We start from the raw sequence: 12,183 nt of genomic DNA, 5'->3' as shown, positions 1-12,183 counted from the left end.
CATATCTATAACTGAACAGCCGATCATGTCATATTATAACAGACAGATTAACGTGCTTGAAGTAGTGAATATATAGCTGAACGAAACCTATATAACTGCATTGAAGGAAGGAATTATCGCAACCAATTAATGCTTGAATGTTACAGAGGACATATTAAATGGATCTAAACGGTTTTGATAGACAATGAATTACAGTTAGTATTCTCATGTACAAAGGACATTTATGTGCGTGTCCATTCATAACGAATTCGAAACACCAAGCAAAGACGACATGGTTGTTCCTTGAAGATGTGTTTGGGGTATTACGTTTGCACAGTCATAAACTTTTGATAACGTTTCTTCAGTGTGCAAATAGTTTCCAGATTTTGCCAGCCAGTCGTACGAGCAATGTCTGAAAGTTACTAACCCACAAATTAATTCGCTAGCCCGAAATTTGAATGTCGAAACTAAGAAAATATTTACACAAAGGGAAAATACAACCAAAGGCAAATGAGAAAACACATCTCTGAATTTCTGAAACATTTTGCTTTTGCTCAAATAAGGCACTTTTAATGCGATAATATACTATAAAAAAGAAACGGATACGAGAATTCTGTTGCGAAAATGTTGCATTTTCAAACATATATAACTAGTCCACAAACAGACTTTGGTGCATGAAATTTTACTCCAGTTTAAAAATAGGTAATGTCTATCCCACCTAGTGGATACTCATCATTATCAAATTTATTCCGTATTTCAGGCCTCATGGCCCATAGTACAATTGTATTATAAGGTATACAGTTATGTTCACGTGACCAACGTTGTATTAAGAACATCTTAAGCTAAATATTTTTAACAGATATATGGCTGTTAGACGTAATACATTTACATCAGGTGTGTTGAATATTAGTTGCAATGTTAATCTAGCTTTGCAATATTTTTCGATGGACAAAAAGTATTCATTACGGAGCAGAACATACCTATCACAGATAAAGAAAACGTGGTATTCGTCTTCCACAACGTTCATATCACAGTGCAAGCAGATCGATTCTGTGTCGGATTTATCACAGCCTTTCTTCTTACGTTGTTGGTTAACCCTGAAGTCATGGAGAGATATACGAAATTTACACATAGATCTAATTAAATTTCTGTTTTCAAGTTTATGTATATATGTTTCACATTGGAATAGATTCTTAATACTAGAATAGTGTGATAAATATGATGATGATTCAATATTCTGCTGCTAGGACTGGATGTACATATCAATGAGACGTCTTTTAAATATTGATATAAAAACAGTGGCAACCCCGACATCTTGCATAATCCATGCATAGCTAAAACCACTGGTGAACAACATCTCACGAACATGAGAAACCCAATTAATTTTGCCATGTTCGTCATGTAATTTAAGCAGTTCATAACAATGTAAAGGGTAACGTGAAACATTCATTCTTAATAACTTAATCCAATATTTTATTACTTTTATCTGTGTTGTTATGAATAAACAGTATCGTCCGGTTTCTCCAAGAATAGCTTTGTTTGCTGCATATTTGCCCACTCCTAGAAATCTTTTGAAGAAGCTTGTTTGCACTTTTTCTATAACTTCGTTGTATTTTACACCCCAGATTTCTGACCCATATGTGAGAATAGGAGGTATTTTGGATTCAAATATTTTGCAGGCAGTTTGAAAATCAGTATGTTTGTTGCTAGTTAACAATGATAACACTGGTTCCATTGCTTTCCGTCCTTGCATTGCCAGAGTTCCACATGCTTTTGTCCATATCAGTCTTGAGGAAAACACAATACCCAGGTACTTGTAATAAGTCACAGTTTCAAGATTTATATTATTATAAGTCCATTTTTCATGCTTGGAAAGTATACCTCCATTTCTGAAGACAATGGTTTTTTATTTGTTTATGTTTACACTTAGTCCCCATTTCGAACAATACTCAAATTAAACATCTAACTGCCTTTGCAGACCAACAGTGGAGAAAGAGAATATAACAACGTCATCTGCAAATAACAATAACATTAGGTCGTCAATACTCTGGTTAACAAATATACCATAATTGCAGGCTTCATACATTTCGTGCACAAGTTCATTGATAAAGAATATAAATAATACAGGATTTAGAATACAACCTTGTTTAACTCCAGCTGATGTACTAAACGATGGTGTCTTATGATTACCGACTTTGACCGCTGCTTTAACGGAAGAATACATGTTTCTTAAGACATTATAGATTTTACCATGACATCCATTTTTTACAAGGAGCTATAACAATTTTCTTATGTCAACGAGGTCAAAGGCCTTTTTAAAATCTATAAATGCACAATAAAATCAACCTTTGTACTTACTCAGATATTTAGTACATAAGGCCTGTAAAATAAATATTTGGTCTGCAGTGGAATACTCTGGGCGAAACCCCGCTTGAGATTCAGCAAGTCCATTAATATCTAACCAAACTCTTAAATGTTTTTCTATGATTGATGTAAAAACCTCCCCACAACAGCTCAAGAGAGATATGCCTCTGTAGTTGTTTGGGTTATTTCTTGGCCCTGATTTAAATAACGGGATCATCATACCAGTATTCCAGCTATGTGGAAATGCGCCACTATCCAAGACTTTATTGAACAATAAGAGTAGAAAAGGTAAGAAATATGAAGAACTCAGCTTTAAAAAATTAGGTGGTATACCATCATCACCAGGGGCTTTACCTGGTTTTAAATCCCGATTACTGTTAAGGAACTCCTTTTCTGTGATTACACTATTCAGTATGTCATTAGTAGGATCTATTGGGAAATTATCACAGGATTCACATAATTCACAAGTGTGGTTATCAACAAAACTATACGCTGCATCATCGAACCAGTTATTTTGGTTTTTTTGGTTTCGATTCAGCAGATCGGAAAAGTAGGAGAACCATGCGTCTGGTGTGATGTTACTCGTTCCTTTATCTGATAACAATCGACGCTTCACTGTTTTCCAGAAGTGTCTACAATCACTTTGAGAGGCGGCATTTGAGATCTCATCTGCAAGCGTTTTATCGTATTGGGCTTTCCTCAACATGCACTAACGTTTAAAATTTGCTTTAGCTTGCAAATAATTTGTTACATTATTTTTGCAATGATACTTTCTTAGTTTAGTGAGATATTTATATTTCTCTGATTTCAGAAAGTTGCACTCATTGTCATTGGTGGTTGGTTACTACTTTTTTTCTTAAAATTGTTTGCATTATAGTCCACATTGGAGCAGAGTAGTTGGAAAATATTTGTTAATCTGGAAACAGCGACATTAACATCGATGTCTAGGGATGAAACAAATTCCTCCATGCATGTATCTATAATATTATCAGAGACCACCGCCTGAAGGTATTCATGGCTAGCATCATTCATTCTAAAGCGAGGTACTCGTACCATCGGCATGTCATTAAGGACATTTGTACATTGCTGTGTAGGGAAAATATTAGTAAAGGTACATACAAGTAGTAGGTGATCTGACTCTGTCCTTGTGAGGACTGACATATCCTCCATATTACGAAATAAGCAAGTACTGATGACAAAATAGTCTACTATACTGGTTCCAGTGTTAGAAATAGCAGGGGTGTCACTGGTGATACGTCCATTGACGATATGCATGCTCATTGTTTTACAAAGAGTGAGCATCTCAAGACCATGCTTATTCACAACTGTGTCACGTGAAAGTCTCGGTTTTACGTAGGGGTCTTCAGTATACAAGTCATTATCTACAGGTATGTAATTAGCATTATCGTCAACAATGAGATCATCGTCAGCTGCTGTTCTCGCATTAAAGTCTCAACATATAATGAAAGTAGAATTCACACCAAATTCTGTTTTCAGTTGGTGAAGCTTGTTCTCCAGCAAGTTGATCCCACTGTCGTCTAGACCATGGTACTCCGTCGCCCCAGCCGGGTGTACGTATATACATATGTAAAAGACGGGATAAGGGGAAATCAACATTAAGTAATTGAAGGACAATACAGTTGTCCCATGTATGTATAATTCTGGAAAAATACATCTTTATGCGATCCCTAACACAAACAGCGACACCTCCGGAGTATCTGCCACGGTTGTGGCGACGTTTCGCTTCGCTTGTAAAGCAGAAATAATTATGCAATGTAGTGTTAAGTAAAGCTTGTGTATCATTATACATAGTTTCTGTAAAGCCTATTACGTCAAACAGGTTAACAAAGGATACACAATCTTGAAAGATTAAAGCTGAACGCAACCCATTTACGGTCCAAGTACAGAAGGAAACAGTTTCATCAGGTGAGTCAAGGGACGGGTCATTACAAGTACGAGTATCACTGGGGCCACGGCCATGCTCCTATGCAGTATCCGGTCGCCCTGGACTGGACGTCACTGACGTCACGCTGTAGGAGTTATCGCCCGTTGGATTGTCGACCTTGTCCTTACGTTGTGTAGATGAGGGTCTCTGAATTCAGTTACGTCGCTGACCGATCTGCTTTAGATCGTGTTTAAGTTCATCAAAAATATAGACGCTGCCGTTGATAACAAGCTTGTCATAGCTCAAGAAGGCAGTACAACCCTCACTTCGTGCATGGTCCACGATACTTTTAGATAACGGAGACGCTGGGTGCGATGATGACGACGTAAGTCCCCGGCCATAAGTATACGTGATTTTGGTTATGACGACGTCACAGTTACTGTGCGTGGGCGTTACAGAAAATGCTGTATCTCGCTAAATACATTAAGTCTTACCTTAATATTTGGTGAGCTGGCCCTTCATTTTCAATACTTCACATAATCGTAATGGGATGCTGTCACACAACGAGTGCATGTTGTCAACTGATTGATTACCCCAGACATGACGAATTTCTGTCACGAGCTGTTCTTTGCTGGTGATGGTTGCGGCAACGTTCTGTAGATCTCTTTTGAGGCGGAGCCAAATATTTTCGAAAACATTTAAGTCTGGAGACTGTGGGGGTCATATGGTACAATTTATATGATTTTCTTGTTTATAATTTTCCACTACACGGGCCCGATGCATGGGCGCATTGTCATCCATGAATACATATTCTTCATTCTGGAAATGTCGCACAACAACCGGTCAAAGATTGTTTTCTAATATGTCTGTGTATTTGGCAGCATTTATATTACCTTCTACAGGGGTAATCGTTCCCACACCAAGATAGGTTATACAACCCCAGATCATCAAACTAACCTTACGCTGTGAGGGGCGGCACACACACTCGGGATTGTTGACTTCATCTCCCTTTCGCCAAACGTATACCCGTTTGTCAGCTCCAATTACAACCTGACATTCGTCATGAAAATACAAAGTTTTTCCAGTTTTGATTAACAGTCCATAACCTCCTTTCATGACTCCACAATCGCCTCTTTTCAAGTTGACCTGGCGAATTGCGACTTGTTTCTTCGCAACTCGTCGTCTGTAACCTTCACATGTTAATTTTCTTCTAAATGTCCGTTTACTGAAAGCTTTGTCCCTGTTCTCAATAAATTTAGCCGTAATTTCATTTAAAGTCGCACATCAATTATCTTTTACACATCTGCTCAAAAACGTCTGGTCCCGAACACTGAAAGATTTCTTTCGTCCCCTTCGAGAAATGTTTTCTGCTGACCCAGTTGCTTCATTTTTTTCACAAACACTTTTCACTGCAGACCATGATAGATTCAATATCTCTGAAATTTTGGATACTCTCAAATCTTCATTTAGTAATTTTATGATGATGTTTTTTGCCTCAGTACTCAATCCCTTAGATTTTCGACCCATTTTGCCGTCTGCCAACGAACCCGGAAACAGTGTAGCAGACGACAACCTAAGCACGTGTCACATGATGGCCTGGGCGGACTTGCACAAAGCGATCTTAGCGCTACAATGATTGTAACTCCCATTCTTCAACATAGGCTTAAGACAGTCGTAGCGCTAAGATTGCTTTATGCAAGTGGGCCCAGGTGATGAGCTTTCTATAAATACCCAATATCCAATAGTTGACACGTGGCTTGGATACAGCGCGATCCGAAAAACGCGGATATTACGTGAGTGACGTCGCCATAACCAAAATCACGAATACATGTGGCCAGGGACTGCAGCACGACCCCGACGTCGGGTTACCTGGCTTTCATACCAATATCTTTCAACCTGTTCCGTACAGTCTGACCGGATATCCCCTGAAGTCCAGGCGGCTGCTGCGCTCTCACCCGTGACAGTACCATCACGCGACTGTAGTACCCGGATGTACAGATCTTGGGCTGCAGTGGTAACTCGAGGTCTGTTTGAACAGGAACGTGTTGTACCCGTTTGGTTGCAACGAGCTGCACTTCCTCAAGACGAATGCCAATTTCTGAAAGTAATCTGGATTTTTATTGCCAGAGTGTGAATGTTCTTTGCTGCATAATTTCAACTGGAAGATGATTTCTGTTGCGTCGTGGCGAAGCCTTTCTAATCCCCAATAGAAATCTCACCAACATCAACATTTTCAGGTAAAAACAATTTTTTTACTTGTGCAATAGTGTAAAATAATGTTAACAACACTTTTGTTAAATATTTTGACGATTGTTTGAACATAAAATGCAAATCGCCTGTGCGCTTCTTTTTTTTTTTTTTTTTTTTTTTTGGGGGGGGGGGGGGGGGGAACATATATGAACACTTTTTTCAGGTCTTAATCTTGCATGATTTAAAAGTGATTAAAACTTAACAAGTAGGACAGAGTGATATACTTACAAAGTGACCTCATGAAATTCACTGTTCGGTCAGGCCAGTGACTACTGAGATTGACTGGCCCGATTTTCACTAGCCACTAACCAGCGGGCCTGTTCGCTCAGTTTCTATATTCGAATCTCGGGCCAGCGAATTAATTTGTTGACTTGTAACTTTCAGGCATAGCTGGCCCGACGGGCTTGCAAAATCTGGAAACTTTTTTCGTTCTGGCAGTAATCCACAAACATCCATTTGAACCGCCATAATTAAAGTGGAACATTGTGGGCAGCCGACACAATTCACGATTACAATTTCTCTAGTAAGTATGCAAAGAAGAATGAGTAAGTTCAGTTTCACGTGGACCTCAGCAATGTAATACTTTAAATAACCGCGTCTGGACCAGACCATCAAGTGATGAACAGCATGAGCCTCGATGTAGATCGAAGTACTTGGCTTCGGAGAAATGTTTGGGGTTTTGGGGTGGTTTTTTTGTGGTTTTGTTTTGGTTTTTTTTGTTTTGTTTTTGTTTTTGTTTTTGTTTTTTTTGGGGGGAGGGGGGGTTGTTTTGTTTTGGGTTTTTTGTGCGTGTGTGTTTTGTTGTTTTTTTCCTTTGCTTTCGTTTTGTTTGTTTGGTTGGGTTTTTTAAGAAAAGAAATATATGCAGATAAACAAACATCAAACTAGTATTTTTCTTGTGAGTTTGCAAGCGTAGAAATATATTTATAACATCACTCAGGAATAGTCCAGCTGTATGGCGGCGGTCTGTAAACAATCGAGTCTGGACCAGACAATCCAGTGATCAACGATATGAGCATCGATCACCGCAACTGTGAACTGATGATGTGTGTCAACCAAGTCAGCGAGCCTGACCACCCAATCCCGTTAATCGCTTCTTACGACAAGCATAAACTTACCAGTTCGTAAATTCGAATCCGTTGAAAGGTATCGAACACTCACCCTATCCTCGCAATTTCAATATCCCACACTTCAAACAACGAATTAGATTATATCGACGGATTGTAGTGAGTGATTGAGTTAGTTTAGTTTTACGCCGCACTCAGAAATATTCCAGCTATATGGCGGCGGTATGCAAGTAATCGAGTCTGGACCGGACAGTTCAGTGATCAACAGTATAAGCATCGATCTACGCAACTGGGAACCGATGACATGTGCCAACCAAGTCAGCGAGCCTGCCCACCCGATCCCGTTAGTCGCCCTTTATGGCAAGCATGGGTTGCTGAAGGCCTATTCTACCCCGGGACCTTCACGGGTCCACAGAGCAAAGCCAATTTATAACACCCTTCAGATCTTACAAACTCAGCCTGTTGACCAATCTAATCTACTTTGTTTGCATTTGTTAATTAAGCAATCGGCTCATAAGTTCGAATCCGTTGAAAGGTATCGAACACTCACCCTATCCTCGCAATTTCAGTTTTCCACACTTAAAATAACTAATTGGATTATATCCAGGTAAAACCGTAGTTTCCACACGCCATGCAAATTATTCAATATTCACCAGAGATCGAATAGTCTCCAGGCGATCTTGACATGACTAGCGGAAGCGTTACTGTCACGTGACAACGCGATTTCCAAGCACAACAACGTTGAAGTTATCTGGCGGGGTCCCAAATACCGCAAGCTATTTCAGAGAAGACCCCATGTTTCGAGAAGCAACAACTAAATTGTGGTTTCGACCCGTGCAAAACGTGAGGGGCAACTGTCACCACGGAATAAACATTCGCGTCTGACAAGCACGTGGTGCATATTTCAGCCCGCATTTCGCGTGCGCCTCGTGCTGGGTGACAGCTGAGAGGAGGTTGTGGGTACTCATGCGCTAATGCAAAGCCTGCCAGTACACGTTTGGAAGAAGCGCTTGGCTTATATTGATGGTGCCGTACCGGACGCCGAGGCATTATCATGTCGTCTGCAACGGTGACTGTTTGTCCAAAAGGACAGACAAGTAAAGTTGAGTGTGTCTTTTACGTTTCCCAGAAACCAGACCCTGCTAAATGAAATTGACGTGGATATTTACATATGTTCTTGAGTGTCTGTCTGTCGCGGGAATATATACGTAAGCGACTTGGTGTTGTGAAATTAAATATTCTTGTTCATATGTTGTTCCAAGGATGTGAGTTGTGAAGCATGGAGTTTTCTTTGACGACCAGAGGACCTGTACCCGCTGCCATGGTGATTCATTTCACGGGAGACGCCGCGCAGTTTACACATGTGTATTTCCCAACGATCTTCGTTATACCGCGCAGCGTGTAAATATCAACGAATGATTGACAAAGCATAACGGTAACATGACGTGACTGGCCTATTGTTGCTATAAAGAGGGTGATGTGATTTTAGGATACCAGCAACTTACTGCAAAGTCTTCCATTTGTTGTGTCTCGTGTTGACATCTTCTTCCATGGAAAAATATTGTGCTGCATGACAGCGTACATATCTAAAAATAAGTCATAATATCACTGTCAAATAATACAGTAAGTTATAACTAGTTGGGTATTTGCAACAGTATTCCTACAGTATTCATACAGTATTACATTTCTTTGAAGAATTAATACACAGTGTACACATGGTACATTTAGACACTATACACTAATATAATATTATTATACTGATATTAATATATTGCTTATTATCCCACAGTGAAATGTGATATAGTACATGCAAACTTAGCCTCATCAACAGTCAAATCTAAAGGTTATATTTACTCTTATAGATCCAGTAGACACATTATTTTATACATATATGCTTTATGAATGGAATATTATGAGCAGTTACACTTTTTATAATGAATAAAAAGACTAGCTGTCCACCATGAGTCAGAGAAATAAACCAGGCCAAGATATGCATGGGAAATATATTTCAGACTAGAAGCCAGGAGAGTAAATGTCTCAGCGGTGAATGTTTGTTGAGAGATCTTCCTTTGTCTCAGGATTGAGAGCATTTCTTCAGGCACAGCAAGACAGTTTGCAAAGTATTTTCCTTCAAACTTTGTCATACAACATGTTTAGCTGTTGGAAATTGAAACAAGCTAGTAGGCTTCATCATAAATAGTGCGTATATTTCATGGCAGTTGACATGAGGCTGTTCGTTTGTGATATGGAGTGCTGTCAATTACCCTGCTTTCCTTTGATCAGGATTATTGAGGACCATTCAGCTTTCAACAGGCATTAATCCTCAGAGGCATGCTTTAGAATTTCTGATCAACAGTGTATGAAATTTATTTGATCAGGGATGTCTGGATGGATTAAGTTATTTTTGGATTTCTTGACTGGATTATGGATCAGTTTGAAATCGATATGCCATGTGTGTTTACTGATGAAGAGAGGAGCTTGTTTGTTTACATTTGCTGTCTTACATAATGTGATGTTTGACTCAGGATATGTGCATCAAATATCTTGAATGAAATATACACCATATCTACCTCTGTGAAATGAACAGCACTAATGTCAAAGATTTATATGAGTATCTTTTGACACTGGATCATTGGGTTAATACAGACATTTCATCACATACACTATTTTGAAAAGTAGGAAATTGACGATTGTCGGGATGAATGGTTCACTTCAAAGACGGTACTTTACAAACAGTCGTCACAGTCTCCGAGACGAGTATGAGTTGGATTTCAGTGACCTGAGTCCAAGTCGAGCATCCAGCCCAGCCAGTGCCAAGTCCGAGGGTCCAAGACACCATACTCGGAGACATACTCAGGTGGAGGAATATCGCAGAAAGGTTGCTAGGTTACGTAGTGAGCTGGACATGGAGAAAGCCCGAAATCGACAAGTTCACAAGGAAAAGAATCGTGAAATACGTGAGTTACGTGAGACTTTTAAAGAAGACAGGAGATACGAACTGGAAGTGCTGGAATCAAAGCTGAAGGAAGAGAAGAAGAAAGAAATCGGGAAACTAAGAGAAGAGCTGCTGAAACAGAAGGATGAAGAACTGCAGCAGGTTTTGAAATATAAAGAGGAGGAGGTTAAGAACTTAAAGATTAAAATGACAAGCGAAAAGAGTGAAACTGACAATGCTAAAACTGAAACGAACAAGACACCAACAAAAGTTGTAAAGTTACCATGCGACATGGATCTGTTGCGTAGAATGGAAGATGAAATTCAGAAATTAAAAGATGAAAATGCCTCCTGGGAGTGCAAATATAAACAAAAGTGTGAAGATGAGACTAAGAAAGAAAAAGATTTCAGCAAGATGAAGGAGGATTATGACACAGAACTACGCAGAATTATATCTGAATCCAAAAAATTGGCACTTGGAAATTTGAAAAAGTTGAAAAGGGCTGAGATAGCACTGAGTGAAAGTATGATCTCTGATGATGAAAGTGTTTCTGCTGTATCAGAGAAGTCAACATCACGACGATCGCTTGTGAATATTGACAATAACACATCGGCCAGTACAATGTCACTGAACAAAACATTGGATAAACAGTCATCAGTTACATCTGATTCAGACAGGGATGAGGTAAGGATGTTTATTGTGAAATCTTAATTTTAATTAAGTATAATTCTCATTTGCTAAATGTGGAAAAGAATTTTGTATTTCTTTCAGGCATATGGTTGTAAAGGAAACTCATGATTTAAATTTTGGATAATTCTTTTGTTAAATGTCAAAAAGGGGTTTCATTCTTTCAGGAGTATGGTTATTTAGTGACATTATAATTTATGATTTTAATAATTCATTGTTGAATGTGGGAAAGAGGTTTGTATTTTTTCAGGCATGTGGATGTATAAAACACTCCTTATGAGTGTGGTGTGTTTTATTTGTAGAATAATGCCTCACATTTTAGAGACTCCATTTGTGGAATTTGAGAAAAATTGGGTTTTTCAAGTATATGTGTGCATTAGGGTATCTTTTATTTCAGGTTACAAGTATTTGCAATTTAATATACAGTGAGAGGCTTTCATTTATCCTGCCTAGGTGCCTTTGCACAAAGCAGTTTTAGCACTATAACATTCATAAGTCTGTGTTAAGGTGTGGGAGTTAGGATCGCCTAATGCTATGATAGTCATAAGTCTGTGTTAAGGTATGGGAGTTAGGATCGCCTAACGCTATGATAGTCATAAGTCTGTGTTAAGGTGTGGGAGTTAGGTTCGCCTAACGCTATGATAGTCATAAGTCTGTGTTAAGGTGTGGGAGTTACGATCATCTAACGCTGTGATAGTCATGAGTCTGTGTCAAGGTGTGGGAGTTAGGATCGCCTACCGCTATGATAGTCATAAGTCTGTGTCAAGGTGTGGGAGTTAGGTTCGCCTAACGCTATGATAGTCATAAGTCTATGTTAAGGTGTGGGAGTTAGGATCGCCTAACGCTATGATAGTCATAAGTCTGTGTTAAGGTGTGGGAGTTAGGATCGCCTAACGCTATGATAGTCATAAGTCTGTGTTAAGGTGTGGGAGTTAGGATCGCCAAACGCTATGATAGTCATAAGTCTGTGTTAAGGTGTGGGAGTTAGGATCGCCTAACGCTGTGATAGTCATAAG

General features: G+C 39.1%; 1 protein-coding gene across 15 annotated transcripts in view; it reads left to right on the top strand.

The window, feature by feature from the left end:
• The first annotated feature begins 8,254 nt into the window (after positions 1-8,254).
• LOC137295273 (RIMS-binding protein 2-like) overlaps positions 8,255-12,183 on the top strand; it is a 257,071-nt gene continuing 253,142 nt past the window's right edge. For all 15 annotated transcript variants that reach the window (XM_067826613.1, XM_067826618.1, XM_067826658.1 and 12 more), the window contains exon 1: positions 8,255-11,164. In XM_067826613.1, the coding sequence (XP_067682714.1) occupies positions 10,244-11,164 (921 nt within the window). In that variant the 5' untranslated portion in view covers positions 8,255-10,243. The remainder of the gene's footprint in view (positions 11,165-12,183) is intronic.

This window comes from Haliotis asinina, chromosome 1 (assembly GCF_037392515.1).
Source record: "Haliotis asinina isolate JCU_RB_2024 chromosome 1, JCU_Hal_asi_v2, whole genome shotgun sequence".
Taxonomy (NCBI): Eukaryota; Metazoa; Mollusca; class Gastropoda; order Lepetellida; family Haliotidae; genus Haliotis; species Haliotis asinina.
This window is presented reverse-complemented; position numbering and strand designations above follow the sequence as displayed.